General features: G+C 41.9%; 1 protein-coding gene and 1 pseudogene across 1 annotated transcript in view; one reads left to right on the plus strand and one right to left on the minus strand.

Moving 5' to 3' along the window:
• On the plus strand, nt 1-2,438 carry LOC148045594 (cyclin-dependent kinase 11B pseudogene; annotated as a pseudogene).
• A 3,606-nt stretch (nt 2,439-6,044) lies between these two features.
• The window catches only part of LOC148045595 (lanosterol synthase-like), a 49,293-nt gene continuing 37,372 nt past the window's right edge, over nt 6,045-17,965 (minus strand). The window contains exons 19-22 of the mRNA XM_087716675.1: nt 15,641-15,721; nt 15,301-15,471; nt 14,096-14,174; nt 6,045-6,861 (exon numbers count right to left, since the gene is read on the minus strand). Coding sequence (XP_087572801.1) covers nt 6,646-6,861; nt 14,096-14,174; nt 15,301-15,471; nt 15,641-15,721 — 547 coding nt within the window. The 3' untranslated portion in view covers nt 6,045-6,645. The remainder of the gene's footprint in view (nt 6,862-14,095; nt 14,175-15,300; nt 15,472-15,640; nt 15,722-17,965) is intronic.

A 17,965-nucleotide genomic window follows, 5' to 3' on the forward strand; every position in this document is an offset into this window, starting at 1 on the left:
ATGAAGAGCCAGGTTTTTAAGGCCCTTGGAAACACTGGTAGGAGGGGGAGGGGGGCAGCCAAGGGAAACCTTACTCCAGAGGGCAAGTGCTGCTACAAAAAAGGCATACTTCTGGGGTTGTTTAATTGAATTGGCTGGGCAGATACCATGGGAGACAGGCAGTCCCACAAGTAACCAGGCCAACTGCCATGTACGGCTTTATAGATAACAATTGGCCCTTTGAATTGCACCTAAACACAAATAGGTAACAAGTATTACATGAGCATATTGAAATATTTTAGTATGTTTGTACATCACAAACACAGCAATATATTCAGTACAGATAGGTTTTTATTGTCTTGCAACATAAAAAGCAGCAGCCTATTTAAAATGATAAACATACCAATTCTTCCCCAAATCCCTAAGTGAGAGAATAGGAAAGTAAGAATCTTCCTTAATTATCACCAGTATATTTGCAAGCATCCTGGCTTTCAAGAGAGAAATTCTATTAAATTATTACCGTTAAGTTAAACATTACAACACCAGGGGACAAAGGTAGACTATCGTATTTTCACCCATATAACCCGCGGGTTATATGCGTTTTTTTACACACACAGCACGTCCCCGCGGGGTATAAAAGTGGGCGGGGTATACGAAAAATATTTTACACAGATTAACTACCGGTAAAGGGAGAGCTTGGGACCACCACTTTCCTCGCGGCAGTGGGCTGGCTCGGCGGCTCGGGCTCCTTTTCTCCCTTTTCCTGCTTGGGTTTCGGGACGCCTTCATGAAAACCCCGCCCCTGGCTATGGGCAAAGCGACCAGGAAGAAGCAGGAGGCGAGAGGAAGCGCAGGCGGTGCTCGGTAGCCCGGATTCTGCTTCGCCGCCAGTTCAGCAGCTCCTCGCCTTCTCTGGCTTGGAAGTCCGGGAGGAAGGGAAGGGGAGGCGGCGGCTGGCCTGAAAACGGAGCCACAGCCGTGCCGCCGCCGCCGCCGCCTTCCCTTCCTGCCGGACTTCCAAGCCAGAGAAGGCGAGGGAACGTCCTGAGAGGGACGGGAGGCGGCAACGGAGGAGAAAGCCTGTGCCAGCTGGGGAGGGGTTGGAGGAACGGAGGAGAAGGGAACGTCCTGAGAGGGACGGGAGGCGGCAACGGAGGAGAAAGCCTGTGCCAGCTGGGGAAGGGTTGGAGGAACGGAGGAGAAGGGAACGTCCGGAGAGGGACGGGAGGCGGCAACGGAGGAGAAAGCCTGTGCCAGCTGGGGAGGGGTTGGAGGAAGGGAAATATCTTCCCGATTCCCCCATCTCCTTGCCCGTAGAACTGAAACGAGAGCTGCCCAAATATCTCCCAGCCCTTCAGGGCTGCCGTAGCGTGGAAGAATTCCAGTGCCTGAACTGGATCGAGGAAGGGACTTACGGTGTGGTGTACAGAGCCAAAGACAAAAAAACAGATGAAATTGTGGCCTTGAAGCGATTAAAAATGGAGAAGGAAAAAGAAGGTTTTCCTATTACTTCCTTAAGAGAGATCAACACCATCCTCAAAGCTCAGCACCCAAATATTGTCACTGTTAGGGAGATTGTCGTCGGTAGCAACATGGACAAGATCTACATCGTGATGAACTACGTTGAACATGACCTCAAAAGCTTGATGGAAACCATGAAGCAGCCTTTTCTGCCAGGGGAAGTGAAAACTTTGATGATTCAATTGCTCCGAGGCGTAAAACACCTCCACGACAACTGGATTCTGCACCGGGATTTGAAAACGTCTAACCTGCTCTTGAGTCACGCTGGGATTTTAAAAGTTGGAGATTTTGGACTAGCCAGAGAATACGGTTCTCCCTTAAAGCCGTACACCCCGGTTGTCGTGACGTTATGGTACCGAGCGCCCAAGCTCTTACTCGGAGCTACAGTAATTTTTTATGCTGATTTTTTGGGGAGTGGAAAAAATTTACTTGGGCTGGGATTATACAACTCAGTAACTGCTGTAGGCCAAAATGGGGTTTGCAGTAGAATCTATCACAGGGGTCTCCAAACTTTGCAACTTGGGGACTTGGGGACTTCAACTCCCAGAATTCCTTAGCGGGACATGCTCGCTGGGGAATACTGGAAGTTGAAGTTCACAGGTTTTGAGGTTGCCAGGTTTGAAGACAGATACTGCTGTCAACATGACAATAGGTGCCTCAGGATGTTATTATGAAAAGTTGGATCATCATGCATATAAATTGCATCATTTTCACCCTGTGTCTTTACCCAATCCCATGGACATAAGCAGACAATGGATTTACTTAATGACTGCAATATTTGATTAATGACTGCAGCAGTCACTTGACCGGGTCCATTCTAGTCGTAAGTCAAGGACTACCTGAAGTTGTATTTGTAAGCCCATTATAAGGGTAAGACAATTACATTTTTACATGCTTATCTGATTTTATAGCATCTTGGGGTGAAGTCAACCGATTAGGTGGTAACCTAGTCTCACTACTGCAACGTGCTGTACATGGGGCAGCCCTTGAAGAGCATTCGGAGACTTCAGCTTGTCCAGAATGCAGCCATGCGAGCAATCTTGGGTGCACCTCGGTTTACCCACGTAACACCTATCCTCCGCAAGCTGCACTGGCTGCCTATTGGTCTTCGGATACGCTTCAAGGCGCTAGTCGTCACTTATAAAGCCCTTCATGATATTGGACCTGGGTACTTGAAAGACCGCCTGCTGCCAATTACCTCCAATAGACCGATTAGATCCCACAGATTAGGCCTCCTCCGAATTCCACCCGCCGGCCAATGCCGACTGACGACTACCCGGAGGAGAGCCTTCTCTGTGGCTGCTCCGACCCTCTGGAACGAGCTCCCCGTGGAGATTCGAACCCTCACCACCCTCCAGGCCTTCCGCAAAGCCCTTAAAACCTGGCTGTTCCAACAGGCCTGGGGCCAAAGAGCTTTTGCCCCCCCCTCAAATGGTATGGTTGTTGTGTGCTTTTAAATTATATATTGTTCTTTTCGTCTTTTTTATCCCTTATCTGTACCCCCTTCCCTGACTTGGATTGTGAGCTGCCCTGAGTCCCCTTTGGGGAAAAGGGCGGCATATAAATGCAATAAATTCAATTCAATTGAATTCAATTCAACAATGCTCTTGCTTAGCAACCAAAATTTTGGCCTCCATTGTGGTCATAAGTTGTTTTTCTTTTTTCTTTCTTTTTCTTTCTTTTTTCTTTCTTTTTCTTTCTTTCTTCCCTTCCTTCCTTTTGTCTCTCTCTCCCTTTTTCTTTCTTTCATCTCTCTCTCTCTTTCTTTCTTTCTTTCTTTTTCTTGGGAAGAAAGTTTATTATTTTTCAGTGCACATAAAACTTCAATAGTGCTAAGTCTCTAACTTGAAACCTTTCATACACTCATTTCTCTCAGTATTCTATAGGATCTCTGCTTCGGCTTAAGCTCTGCAAATGGAAGAGAATCACAAATCATAGAAGGAGAAGGAGGAGACGCCTAGAGCACCTGTGGAGGTCCGATAAATCCGAACCGAACCGAGCACTTTTAACAACCTGCACCAAGGATTACATCAGGGCACTTAGGGCAGCAAAGAGATCTTATATTGCCACCTTGGTTGCGTCCGCCGAGTCTCGTCCAGCCGCCCTGTTTAGGATAACCCGCTCCCTCTTAAATAAGAGGGATACGGGGGACCCCTTGCAGGGTAGGGCTGGAGATTATGCCCAGTTCTTGGCGGACAAAGTTGCTCGGTTTCGGTCGGATTTGGACTCCACCTTTGCAGAACCAGCCGAGAACCAGCCGAGGCACGAGAGGACGATTTGGTTGACCATCGCTGGGTTGAGTTTCAGGATGTTACTTCCGGGGACGTGGACAAGGCCATGAGGGCTGTGAGTGCCTCCACCTGTGTACTGGACCCGTGTCCCTCCTGGCTGGTTGCTAACAGCAGGGAGGTGATACGGGGCTGGATCCAAGCGGTTATTACCGCCTCGCTTCGGGAGGGGCACTTCCCCGCCGCACTTAAAACGGCGGTGGTGAGACCCCTCCTGAAGAAACCATCTTTGGATCCAGCCGTACTTAACAACTACCGTCCAGTCTCCAACCTCCCCTTTATTGGGAAGGTTGTTGAGAAGGTGGTGGCCTACCAGCTCCAGCGGTCCTTGGAGGAAGCCGATTACCTGGACCCCTTCCAGTCCGGCTTCAGACCTGGTTACAGCACAGAAACCGCTTTGGTTGCATTGACCGATGATCTCTGGAGAGCCAGGGATGGAGGCCATGCCTCCATCTTGGTTCTCCTCGACCTCTCGGCGGCTTTCGATACCATCGACCATGGTATCCTTCTGCGACGACTGCGGGAGGTGGGGGTGGGAGGCACTGTTTTGCAGTGGTTCTCCTCCTACCTCTCGGACAGGTCGCAGTCGGTGTTGGTCGGGGGTCAGAGATCGACCACGAGGCCCCTATCATATGGGGTGCCGCAGGGGTCGGTCCTGTCCCCCGTACTATTTAACATCTACATGAAACCGCTGGGCGAGATCATTCGGAGGCACGGGATAAGATACCATCAATATGCGGACGATACGCAGCTGTATCTGTCCGCCCCGTGCCAACTCAATGAAGCGGTGGACGTGATGAGCCGGGGTCTTGAAGCCGTTAGGGACTGGATGCGGGCTAACAAGCTTGTACTCAACCCAGAAAAGACCGAGTGGCTGTTGTGTTTCCCTCCCAAAAATTTGGTTAGTGTTCCAACACTCAGGCTGGGGGGTCAAAATTTACACCCCTCAGACAGGGTTCGCAACTTGGGAGTCCTCCTGGATCCACAGCTGACCTTTGATCACCACCTGTCGGCTGTGACCAGGGGGGCATTTGCCCAGGTTCGCCTGGTGCGCCAGTTGCGACCCTACCTGAATCGGGAGGCTCTCACAACAGTCACTCGCGCCCTCGTGACCTCTAGGCTGGAATACTCCAACGTGCTCTACATGGGGCTGCCCTTGAAGAGCATCCGGCGGCTTCAGCTAGTCCAGAATGCGGCCGCGCGAGTGATCGTGGGTGCACCGCGGTTCGCCCACATAACACCTATCCTCCGCGAGCTGCACTGGCTACCTGTTGACCTCCGTGTGCGCTTCAAGGTGCTTCTTACTACCTATAAAGCCCTCCATGGTAGTGGATCTGCGTACTTGGGAGACCGCCTCCTGCCAATTACCTCCTCTCGACCCATAAGATCTCACAGATTAGGCCTCCTCCGAGTGCCATCTGCCAGCCAGTGCCGGCTGGCAACTACGCGGAGGAGAGCCTTTTCTGTAGCAGCTCCGACCCTCTGGAACGATCTCCCCGTGGAGATTCGTACCCTCACCACCCTTCAGACCTTCCGCACAGCCCTCAAGATCTGGCTATCCCGCCAGGCCTGGGGGTAAAGACCATAGTTTGCCCCCGCCCGAATGTTGAATGAATGTTGTTTGATCTTAATTACATACTGTATTTTTATGTTATTGTATGTCTTCCCCTCCCATAAGTTGTTAGCCGCCCTGAGTCCCCTCAGGGAAAAGGGCGGCCTATAAATAAACGCAACTCAACTCATAGAACCTCCGTGCTGGCCCATACGGCTGAAACCCACCCCTGGTATGTATGCATGCATGTATGTTGATCTATTGGAGAACCCCACATGACTCAGGAAAAATAAGCATTCCCTTTAAAAAATGAAAGAAATCCATATTTAAGGAAAGAAGAAAAAAATCATATCACCCGTCATCTTTTAATTTTTCTAAAACCTATACTTTTTATTACTACATATAAAAACTATGCATGAACCAGATCATATTTCCCTAATGCTATTTATATTCCCTAATATAAAATAGCCTATACAAGTATAGAAATTATTGGTTTTTAGCCTAGGTAAATTACACAACTATTTGCACTAAGTCAGGCTGGGGATTAGTCTGAAAGCCAATGTTATTTGGATAATTCCTGTTTATGCAAACAAAGTGTTTATTATATTTTGAATGCTGTATGCAAATATGATCTTTTTGATAATGAACTCAGAGAACTAAGGAAAGCTTGAAAACCAAAATTAAGGACATCAAAGATTACAAACATTTTTAAAATTATTGTTTATTAAAGCAAATCTATGATGAATGAAAAGTCAGAAAACTTGGATCATATATACAAAAGACAAGCATATAAAAAGAATTCATTTTTTTAATAAGGGTCTTAATAAAACCAATTCTTCAAGGGGGAGAGAAATAGTGCACAGCGATGAAATATAGATAAATTGATGAAAGAAAGTAGCAAAAGGAAGTAGGGATATCTTAAGAAATATTAGAAAAAGCAAGAAGGAGAAAAAAAATCTTAGGGTTAGGGTTATGCACAAGTAGGGCATATAAATGACTGGACAGAATAAAGGTGGTTAATGTTTTTCCTCTTATTTCTACTTAAGAGAGGGGAGCTTCAACAGTCAGAAGAACAAAGTTCCACAAGTCTTCAAGACTCCATATTTACATTTTTCCTCAGATGTGTTTGTCTTTGCCAGATAAGGGCTTTTTTCTTCCAAATGTAGCAGAATTTAGAGACACTTTATAAGGAGCAACAACCAACAGGGCAGCAGCAGGTTTTCACTGACTTCTCTCTTCACTGGTTCCTTGGAAAAGAGTCCCTTTGACTGCCTCAAAAAGAACCTCAGACAGACTTCAAGATTGTTACAATGAAGCAGCAAATCCTAAACTATGTCTGTTGGTCATTTCTGCAGCCAGTTCTTTCCTCCCGTTTCTTATTGCCTTTGTTGAGCATTTGCCTGAAAGGGGACTGTCAGGATATAGGGAAGAAAAGCGCCCCAGGGTCCAGACGGGGAAGACATTTCGATAGGAGCTGTAGCTGATAGCACAAGTCTTGTTAAATACACCTGCATTATTCTCCTGTAAGCAAAACAAGAAACAAAATGTAAAGCTTCCCTCTCATCTTTCCTGTGCATTTCATAGCCCAAAAGATCCTGCAGGAACGGAAAATAAAACATGTGAGTCACCTTCACCCAACATACATGACCACATACGGGAAGCTTCTAACAAGTTGACTTGCCTTGTATATCAAAAGAATAAAAAGTCTGCATATTTTGAGGATAATTTAGGAATTCAAAAAGGAGGGACTTGCTGCTGTTGAAATGGACTTAACCAAGAAGGGTATCAGAATAAATCAAAACTGAACTCATGATATTATTGCAAAGTACAAGGCAGTAGTGGCAGATGCTTTTTGTTTTCCATCCATATTTAAGCATTTCATCAACTTCATGAGAGTTTGGGGACAACCCACTTTAATGTATTTTAATTCATATATTAATCATTATTTAGCATATAGTAATAGCTTTGGGGATGGTGTGGTTATCCACTGACTGAGCTGCTTTGTTAGGCAGGGAAAATAGCAATAGATGGAAGCCAGACCATCTGCCTTCCTGCTCAAGAATGGCTGTCCATTAAGATGATGGACAAGGTCAAAGTACCAAGTTCTCAGGAATTCTTCTTGTTCCAAAGATTTTATTTCTTTTAAAAAACACAAATATTTCATCATTCGTCAATCATTAAAACATTGAAGTACAATTTTTTTTGTATGCCCCTCCCTCCACCCCCCCAACCCCCTCCTCCTCCCCACCCCACTTCCCAGAACCCGTACACGGTATGGATTTTTAACTAACACAGTCTAAAATCTATTGAGAAAAAATAAATAAAGAAATCAATGACATTCTACATTGACCTTAGCTTCTTCTTGCTGAACTAACTTTAAACAATTTAAATCATTTCTGATCTTAAGCATAGGCTAACTGGAATTTCTTGGTCCCGTATTTATTTTGTATATAGTCAATCCATTTTTTCCAGTCTCGTTTATATCTCTCATTTGAGTGATCTTTAAGATATGCCGATATTTTAGCCATCTCGGCTAAGTTGGTGACTTTCAATGTCCATTCTTGGATTGTAGGCAAGTCTTCCTTCTTCCAGTATTGCGCCACCAACAGTCTTGCTGCCGTTATTAGGTGCAGAATCAGGTTAGTCTCTACCACTGTAAAATCAGTACATGTACCTAGTAAAAATAACTGAGGAGTAAACTTTATCCTTCTTTTAAAGATATTTTGCATAACCCACCATATTTTTATCCAGAATGCCTTAACCTTTTGGCAGGTCCACCATATATGATAATATGTAGCATCGAGAGAACCACACCTCCAACATTTAGGCTGTACATTCGGATACATAGAAGCCAACTTTTTAGGATCTAAATGCCATCTATAGAACATCTTGTAAAAATTTTCTCTCAGATTTTGAGCTTGTGTAAATTTCACATTTCTTACCCAGATTCTTTCCCATGTCTCCAACATTATTGGTTCTTCAATATTTTGAGCCCATTTTATCATACAATCTTTAACTAATTCTGTTTCCGAATCCATCTGTATTAATACATTATATATCCTCTTTATATGCATTAAGCTTTGATCTCTTATTTGTTTAAACAAATTATCCTCAACTTGGATAAAACCAATTTTTTAATCTATTTTCCACCTAGTCTGTAATTGCCCATACTGGAACCATGTTTGAACTACCTTCTCCTCTTTTAATACCTCTAAGGATTTTAATTGTAATACCCCCCTTTCCGAGGTAAGAAGCTGTCTGTAAATAATTCTATCCTGTTTTTGTGCTATATTCATATTTTCAATTGCGTGTCTAGGAATTGCCCACATGGGTATCTTGTCATTTAATTTATATTGGTATTTTTTCCAGACCTGCAGTAAAGCATTTCTTAAGATATGACTTTTAAAATTCTTATCCAATTTTTTGTTGAATAACAGATAAGCATGCCAACCATATACCAGATCGTGTCCCTCAATATTCAATATTCTATCATTGGTTAAATGAGTCCAATCACTAATTACAGATAATGCCACTGCATCATAATATAGTTTTAAATTAGGTAGTTTCAATCCTCCTCTCTCACGTACATCTTGCATTATTTTCATCTTTACCCTCGGCTTCTTTCCTGCCCATACAAATTTGTTGGTACCCTTCTGCCATTCTAAAAGATTTGCATCTTTTTTAAGTATAGGTAACATTTGGAAAAGAAATAAAAATTTTGGTAAAATGTTCAATTTCACTGCCGCTATCATACCCAGCAAAGATAAGTGCAATTTCTCCCCTTTTTTCATCTCCGTCTGTATACTATGCCAAAGTGGTTCATAATTATGCTTATATAATTTCCCATTTGAAGTTAAAATGTTAACTCCAAGATATTTGACTTTTTTAACTACCTCACATCCTAGCATCACTCCTAATTCTTCCTTTTGTTTAGTATTCATATTTATAGCTAATATTTTTGTTTTTCCTAAATTTATTTTAAAGCCAAACACTTGACCATATTGATTAATCGTATTCATTAAGACCATACTGGATTCCTGCGATTGTTCCAATATTATGACCAAATCATCCGCAAAAGCACAGACTCTATATTCTTGCTGCCTAATCTTGATCCCTTTTAAATCATCCAAGCCCCGTATTTTATTCAACAGTACTTCCAAAGTTATAATAAACAATAATGGGGACAAAGGACAGCCCTGTCTTGTACCTTTTCCAATTTGAAAAGAGTCTGTTAAACTTCCATTGACTATAATTTGTGCTGTTTGCTGTTGGTATATTGCTTTAATTGACTGTAAAAAATTATCTCCTATCTGCATTTTTTGCAATATCTTCAGCAGAAATTGCCAGTTAACTCGATCAAAGGCCTTCTCAGCATCCAAAAATATAAACGCAGCAGGGATCTGGTTGTTCTTTCCCAAATATTCTAATGCATTAATAATTAATCTGACATTACTTTTCATCTGTCTCCCTTGTATAAAACCTGTTTGGTCCGTGTGTATCAATTGTTGAATAACCAACATTAACTTATTTGCTAATATTTTAGTAAAAATTTTATAATCTACATTCAGTAATGAAATAGGTCTATAATTTTTAGGTTGAGTAGTATCTTGATCTTCTTTGGGTATCAAAGATATAAACGCTGTCTTCCAAGATGGAGGCACTTTACCTTCCGTTTGAATCATATTAAATAATTCTCTCAGAGGTTCTACCATTTCTAACTGTAAGTTTTTATAGTAAACCGCTGTCAAGCCATCTGTACCTGATGCTTTCCCTGACTTTAATTGCTTAATTACCTGCAAGATTTCCCCCGAGGTTATTGGTTGATTCAATTTTTGCCTGTGCTCTTCTGTAACTGAAGGTATTTTCTCTTTATCTAAATATTTGTCTATATCTAAACCATTAATTTTATCCCCTTTATACAGTTCTGTAAAAAATTCCCGAAAGGCCTTTTGAATCTCTTCCTGTTGAAACACCTCCTTCCCTCTGTAAATCAGTTTAGATATATTTCGAGTTTTCCTTTTTTTCCTAATCTGATAAGCTAACCATCTGCCAGGTTTGTTTGCATTACAAAAAGTATTGTGTTTTGCATATAATAAATTAGTGGCTACCTGGTCAGAGATCAACATGTCAAATTGAGATTTTAATATGTTAATAGCTTCCTTAACCTTTGTATCATCTGGGTTCATTGTTAACTCCAACTCTTTTCTCTTAATTTCCTCTTCCAGTTCTGTTCGTTTTAACCCTTGTTTATTTCTATGTGTTTTATTTATATTCATCAGCACTCCTCTCATATACGCTTTGCTTGCATCCCATACGAATTCCATAGATGTACCCTTATTCATATTCAAAACAAAATATTCAGATAGTAATTTTTTACAATCATTAATATACTTTTCATATCTAAATAAGTTTTCATTCAATCTCCAAGACCTTCTTGCCTGCACTATCCTTCCCAACTCCATCCAAACTGGGTTATGGTCCGAAAGGACCCTAGCCGCAATCTTTGTCTTCTTGACCCTAGAAAGCAAATCATTAGTGGTTAGTATAAAATCAATCCTTGAAAGGGATTGATGCCTGTCCAAGAAGAAAGTGAAGTCATATTCCTCTGCATTTCTTTCTCGCCAAATATCTCTCAATTCAAAGTCATCCATGATGTCAAAGAAAGGTTTGGGTAACTTTGCTCGCATCTTAGTATTTAGGTGGGAAATCTTCTTATCTCTCTTTGTGTCTATCAGTCCATTCCAGTCACCCAATAGTATACAGGAACTATAGTCCCACTATACTAATTTAGCATGAAGATTTCTATAGAATCTATCTTGCTGTTGATTGGGAGCATAAATTCCCAAAAGTAATGTCTTTTTCCCTTCTAGAATTAAGTCTAAAGCAATATATCTTCCGAAGGGATCTGCTTCTATTAATTCAGCTTTCATATCTTTTCTTAAGTATACAACTATACCATTCTTCTTTTCCATAGCAGAAGCTGCAAAATGTTGACCAAGTTTTGAGTTAATCAAATATTTTTGATCAGTTGACTTGATATGAGTTTCTTGCAAACAAATCACATCATTCTTAAACTGTTTGAGATAATGAAATATTTTCTTCGTCTTCTGTGGAGAATTCAGTCCGTTGACATTCCATGTTAAAATCTTAGTTGTCATCTTTGATTGGCTGAAGCATTTTTAGAGCTTCCTGCATGGCCTGTTTAACCTTAGGTCTAGCTCCTTCCACTGCTTCCAGACTTGTTATTGTAGTTCCTTGTTCGATGGCCGGTGATTGTTGATGCTGTTGCTTTTTAGCTTGTTTCTCCATTCGTCTAGTAGTCATGCGGCTAGGTCTTTGTTCCATAACACCTTGCACTTTTAGAAGAGAGAGATGCTCCATATTATCTGGTGGTTGTGTAGTTTGCTGTCTATCCTGTCCTTCTTGTGGTCTTTCTCCAGGTCCAGATGGTGCAGGGTATCCGGCCTTCAATATATTATAATAAAATCTCGGGCTTTCCATACAGAGATGAGGCGATATCTTTGCTTATCAAATGTAAATATAATGCCAAATGGTGCATCCCATCTATACTGTATCTCACGATTTCTGAGTTCTTCGACCAAAAAAGCGTAGTCTCTCCTGGCTCTTAACATTTGAGGTGGTATCTCTTTCAAAACAATCAGGTCTTGACCGCCAATTTGAAGCTTAGTGTTATAAGATGCTTGCAGTACCATATTTCTAAGCTCTCTTATAGTAAAATATATAACGATGTCTCGGGGAAGCTGCTTCTGCTTTGCCAGCCAAGAATTAACGCGGTAAGCTTTGTCGATTTGCCAGTCAAAGTTGGTCCCTGGTCTTCCCATCAGGCGGTCAAAAGCTTCCGATAGGATCTGTTTCAAGTTCTCCTGTTTCTCCTCACGCAGCCCCCTTACTCTTAATGCAAACTCCATTTGTCGGTACTGTATCATAATAATTTCTTTTTCAGCATTTTCCACTTTTTGTTCCACCACCTCTGTTTTCAATGTCAAGTTAGTATTGGCATCATTAAGAACCTCTAGAGTATCTTCCATTCCAGAAGTATGTTCTGTCAATACAGTTACAAGTCTCAGCATTTCATCTCTAATTTTAACAACCTTAGCGTCGATTTTCTCATACAGCTCCTGTTTAAGTCCTTTTATTTCACTTTTGATTTCTTCTTTCATTTCTTTTATTTCCTCTTTTCTCTCCTGCTTTATCACCTCTCTATTATCTCTAAACTTATTTTCCATTTTAATTGTCAGTGCATTAAGAGCCTCGCTTAGTTTGCTCAGGAAAAATTCTTTCGTTAACACATCCCCAGCAGGGGGCGTAGGAAGCGGAGGCTGCAGCTTTGTGCCAGGCACTGGGGATGTGCCCCTGGAAGTAGAGGGTGACGACTTCAAATTAATATTTAGTTTTGAAGCCATTTCAAAATTTATCTGCCTGCAATTAATAAAACTCTGTTGCCTGAATATGCAGCTTTAAGTAAAGAAGCTGAGTTCCCCTTTTACTTTGAAGTTTAAGGCTTGGCAAAACTTTCAGTGAGTAAACATTGTAACAAGACAGTTCAGCAGATTCATCATCATTTAACTTCCAGATAAGCAAGATTAATGAGGGAGTGAAAATCTTGTAGAAATGAAACTAATTAAAAAGCTTCTGCTGGCCGATTGTGAAACAAATGATAAGCATTCTCCTTTGTTTTGAATTCTTGTAATAGTTAACAAAAAGTGTTCGTTATTACCGGAGAAACCAACCTGCTCGGCGCCATTTTAAAAGCCTCTAAGTAAATAGTTTTTCGGAGGAGAAAAAGAAAAGAAGCTAAACTCTTGATAAACAATTATTGCCTACGTAATACGGATCCAGCTCGTGATAAGATTAAATCAATCAAAACTTTGAACTGAGTGAGGGAGACCTACTTTGTCCCGCACAAGGCAGTTTGAAGTTCCCAGCATGGACAGCCGTTCTGCTTTGGGCTAGCCCCCCTCTCCCTGCAAGCACAAAAGCTGCAAAAATCGAAGCGCATTTGCCAGCAAAACAAATTCTTCTTTCCTTCTTGCTGAAGGATAAGAAAACCTGATAAGACGTCAGATGGAAGATCCTCTAAACAGATACGTAGCCAGGAATTCGGAGGCAGCTTGTTTTTTGCTGCCACCACCAGCAGGCTCCACCCAGGAAGCCTTCTCAGGAATTCTTTTAGTGTAGGAATATTATTGATAAGATAAAAGTCTTAACAAACCTTGTAGGTTTTGTTGAATTATGTTACTTCTGAAATGTATGCATGATGTTACTTTTAACGATTGGTTTACAGTGATGTTTCTTTGACTGGTTCATGGCAATGTATGATTTTCAAACCTGCATAAATGGGATGTGGCCATTTTGGAACTTGCTTCTTGGCAATCTTTTTTTTTTTTTTTAAGTCTTATTGCTTTCCATCTATCTGGTGTGGCTTATTGGCTCTGCACGCCGGATAAAAGGACCTAAGCTGAGAAGAGGACTTTGAGAACTAAGCCTTTTAAGCATTAAAAACTGTTGGCATGGCAGTTCCTCAAGAGTAGCCTAAGAGTGGGAAAGAATATACCACTTAGCTGGTAGGCCGTGCAGAAGATAAGTAAAAACATATCAGTAAATCCTACAGAGCAACAGAAAAGGAACTTTTTTGATGCTGAAAAATCCAGGGAGAAGGATTATAAGGGCTAAGTAATTGAGGCACAATGCTTTTAAGCAAAAGACAGGTAAACTGAAAAAAGAGACATTTTACCTGGGGCCAGTCCCCATTAGGCAGCTGTTTCTCAATCAATAGTTTAATTCCCTTTTCCAGAACTCCAACATCTGGATACCTGCAAAGCAAAATGAACCAATCAGATGTAGTAATTAAGAGGCTGGACAGAAACTAGAAGCTAGTAAGTTCTAGTGCTCCATTAATCATGAAAGCTGGCTAGATGACTCTGGGCCAGTCACTCCCAATCTAATTCATCCCACAGAAGACAAGAGGAGGAGGTCAGAGCATAATGTGTATTGCCTTGAATGCACATTATAAAGGCAGGATAGAAATCACCATCTTCCCCTTCTCCTCCACTTGCTTCCTATAAAACTGCTACAAGCAGATTCAGGGAACTTAACTTGCAGTTAAATTTAGAGAAAGAAAAGATAGCAGAGAAAACATCTATGTTCAGAAAAGCTCTTTTTCCATGTGCTACAGTACCCCAAGCACAAAAATCCAGTCCAATCTCTTGTTAGAATTTCCATCAGAGACCTGTGATTAATTACCCAATTCATGGCAAACATTTAAGGTGGCTGAGGGCATTGCTGAAGGGTCTTGTGGTGTATAATAGGTCTTCAGATAGACTCTATTCACAGCTCAGCACACTTTATTTCAAATGATAGAAAATTGAATGTGGGTGTGAGACTATGGAGAAAATGCTGTTTCGGGAAACATCCTAAGGATACTGTTTTGCACAATCAGTTACAGCACCTATATTGGAAGTGGTTGTGTGGACCAGTGGTGTGTTTCAAAAAAAATTGCTACCTATTTTGTGGGTGTGGCCTATTTTGTGGGTTTGGCTTAGCGGTCATGTGACTGTGTGGGTGTGGCCAACTTGATGTCACTCACCAGGAGATGTCATGGCTTGGGTAAAATGTGGTGAAGCTCACTTAACAACACTCTTACTTAGCAACCAAAATTTTGGGCTCAATTGTAGTCATAAGTCAAGGACTATCTCTGCTTTCCTCTGCATGGCAGCCTTGTCCTAGTAAACTCCTTCTCCTTTCAGGCAATTTTTCTGGCACCAAAATAATCCAAACAATGTAAGGTTTCCTGTTGCAGCAGAGGGTTGGACTAGATTACCTTCTAGCCCTAAATTGCTGTGCTGTTTTCCCTCCCTCCCTCCCTTACTTCTTTCTTTCTCCCTTCCCTCTGTGGGAAGCCACCAACCCCCAAAGGCAGTGGATCCTGCAAGCTCTTACCTAGCAGCCATGAGTCCCAAGAGAGCCCAACAGGTGTTGTGGATCTGCGATGCAATGCTCTGGACATATCTGCGTTGTTCACAAGACTCAAAGTCCTCTCCCCAACCACCATCCTCCATCTGCTTGGAGACTAAGAACTCACAAGCCCGGGACACTGCCTGACAGGCCGCTCTAGGAGGAGAAAGGCAAAAGGATGGAAATTCAGAGCCACCCTTGCCAACCAAAAGAGTGATTGGAAGAGCAAGGAAAAAGATTTTATCCTAAAGTGCTCATGAGAAGTTTCTTCCACTGCCAATCTTTCCTCCTAACCAGAAATGAAAGGAGAAAGGAGGTGACTCACCTGCCACAGTAAGTCTGCTGCATACAAGCATGTGCTTCCAATCCAAACCATGTGCCATAAGTGAAGCACACACCCCAGCTTCTAAAAAGGAGAAGAAATCAGTCAGCCAATGCAGACTGCTCAGGGCAGAAGGGAAGGGAGGGTAAAATACTGGGCTGTCTGTTGTTCATTCTCTGCAGCAATGAGAGAGAGAGGGGGGGAGGGAGGGAGGGAGACGGAGAGAGAGAGAGAGACGGAGAGAGAGAGAGAGACGGAGAGAGAAAGAGATGGAGATGTGCCTGTCAGAAACAGGTCCACAGTGGGTAACCTTCTGCTACAATGACAAAGGGCCACTGAGTGCAAACCAACAAGTGAGCAAAACTTTTTTGAGCATGCTAACAAACCGGGTCGTTGGCTCTCTTATAGACTTCGAAAAGAAAGAGAGAGCAGACGTATAGCTCAACTGCAGAATAGTAAAGGGGAATTAGTAGAAACCAAGGGGGAGAAACAGGAAATTATCCAAGGTTTTTTTCAGCAACTATATAGTAAAGAAGAAGTTTCTGAGGACCAAATTAAGGAATTTTTTGACAATGCAAATCTACCCACGATCTCAAATGAAGCAAAAGCGGTACTGAACCAAAAGATAACAATAGATGAATTAGAAAAGGCAGTCAAAAAAATGGAAAACACAAAACTCCTGGCATGGATGGTTTGCCAGTTGAAATCTATAAATCTTTTTTGGAAATTTTAGGACAAGAGATGATAGTAATATTTAATGCTGTCTTGACGGATTCTATCGCACCGAAATCATTGGCTGAGGCTTATATAACCCTTTTGCCTAAAGCTGGAGCTGACCGCACCCAAATTAAAAACTATAGGCCCATTTCACTTTTGAATGTGGATTATAAAATCTTTGCAGCTATACTGGCAGATAGACTTAAATTCTTCCTTAACAAATTTATACACCCTGATCAGAACGGCTTCCTGCCGTCAAGGCATTTGAAAGATAATGTTAGAATTATTTTGGATGCCTTAGAATATTATGAAGCTCTGCCGGATAAACAAGTGGCCTTTATGTTTCTTGATGCACAAAAGGCTTTTGATCGGGTAAATTGGAACTTTATGTTGTCACAACTAGAAAATATGAAGTTTGGAGAAAACTTCTTAAATGCAATTCGGGCAATTACAATTTATGTACGACAAACCGCGACATTATTGGTAAACGGAGAAGAGGCGGGTGATATTGAGATTGGTAAAGGCACAAGACAAGGATGCCCGGTATCCCCCCTACTGTTTATCCTCACTAGAACCCCTTCTTAGAATAGTGAGAAGTAACACACAAATTAAAGGGTTACGAGCTAAAGCTCAGGAATTTAAGGTCCAGGCTTTCACTGATGACCTTGTTTTTATCCTGGAGGATCCTATGGCTTCTGGGATACAACTTTTACGTAAAATAGAGGAGTACGGTAGGATAGCGGGGCTACGTATAAACAAAGAGAAGACAAAACTGTTAATTAAGAATATGACTCTGAACCAGAAAAGGAAAGTACAAAGCCTGTTAGGGATTAACATGGCCCACAAAGTACAATACTTGGGAATTTGGCTCACGGAGAGATGTTCCTCTATCAAGGTAGATAACTATATGAAATTGCTACAGCAGGTATCTAAAGATATGACTAATTGGAGTGGCAAACAACTGTCTCTGATGGGCAGAATTGCGACAGTCAAGACATATGTATTACCAAAATTTTTGTTTCTGTTTCAAACGGCACCAACTAAATTGGACAAATTTTTTTTAAAATCTTTGGAGACAATAGTGACTTGATTTATATGGCAAGGCAAGAAAGCACGAATTAAAGCCCAAATATTGCAAAAACATAGAGAACTGGGAGGCTTCGGAGTACCCAACTGGGAAGCATACTATAATGCAGCAATTATGACATGGGTGAAAGATTGGGTGATGTTGAGTAGAAGGCGCCTATTGGCTATAGAGGGACATGACCTCCCTCAGGGATGGCATGCCTCCCTCTGGCAAGAAAGAGACACCCCCCATAGGTACTTCATGGGACATTATATTCGGAAGATTTTGATGGGGGTCTGGGAAAAGATGAGGAAAAAATACTATCTTAGGGTTCCATGCTGGTTGGCACCATTAGAGGCCTTAACGCATCCCAGTGTATTTAATTAGACAAGAAACATAACATATAAAGACATCATGACAGAAGATGGCAACATGAAAACAAAGATGGAATTAGAGCAGCAGGGCAGGAATTTGGAATGGTGGGAATATTTACAGGTTAGAAACAGGTTTAAAAGTGATAAGGTACGTTTTGGGATCTACCCAAA

Source organism: Thamnophis sirtalis, unplaced genomic scaffold, assembly GCF_051295495.1.
Source record: "Thamnophis sirtalis isolate CommonGarterSnake01/CBP01778 unplaced genomic scaffold, rThaSir2_p1.2 scaffold_5, whole genome shotgun sequence".
Taxonomy (NCBI): domain Eukaryota; kingdom Metazoa; phylum Chordata; class Lepidosauria; order Squamata; family Natricidae; genus Thamnophis; species Thamnophis sirtalis.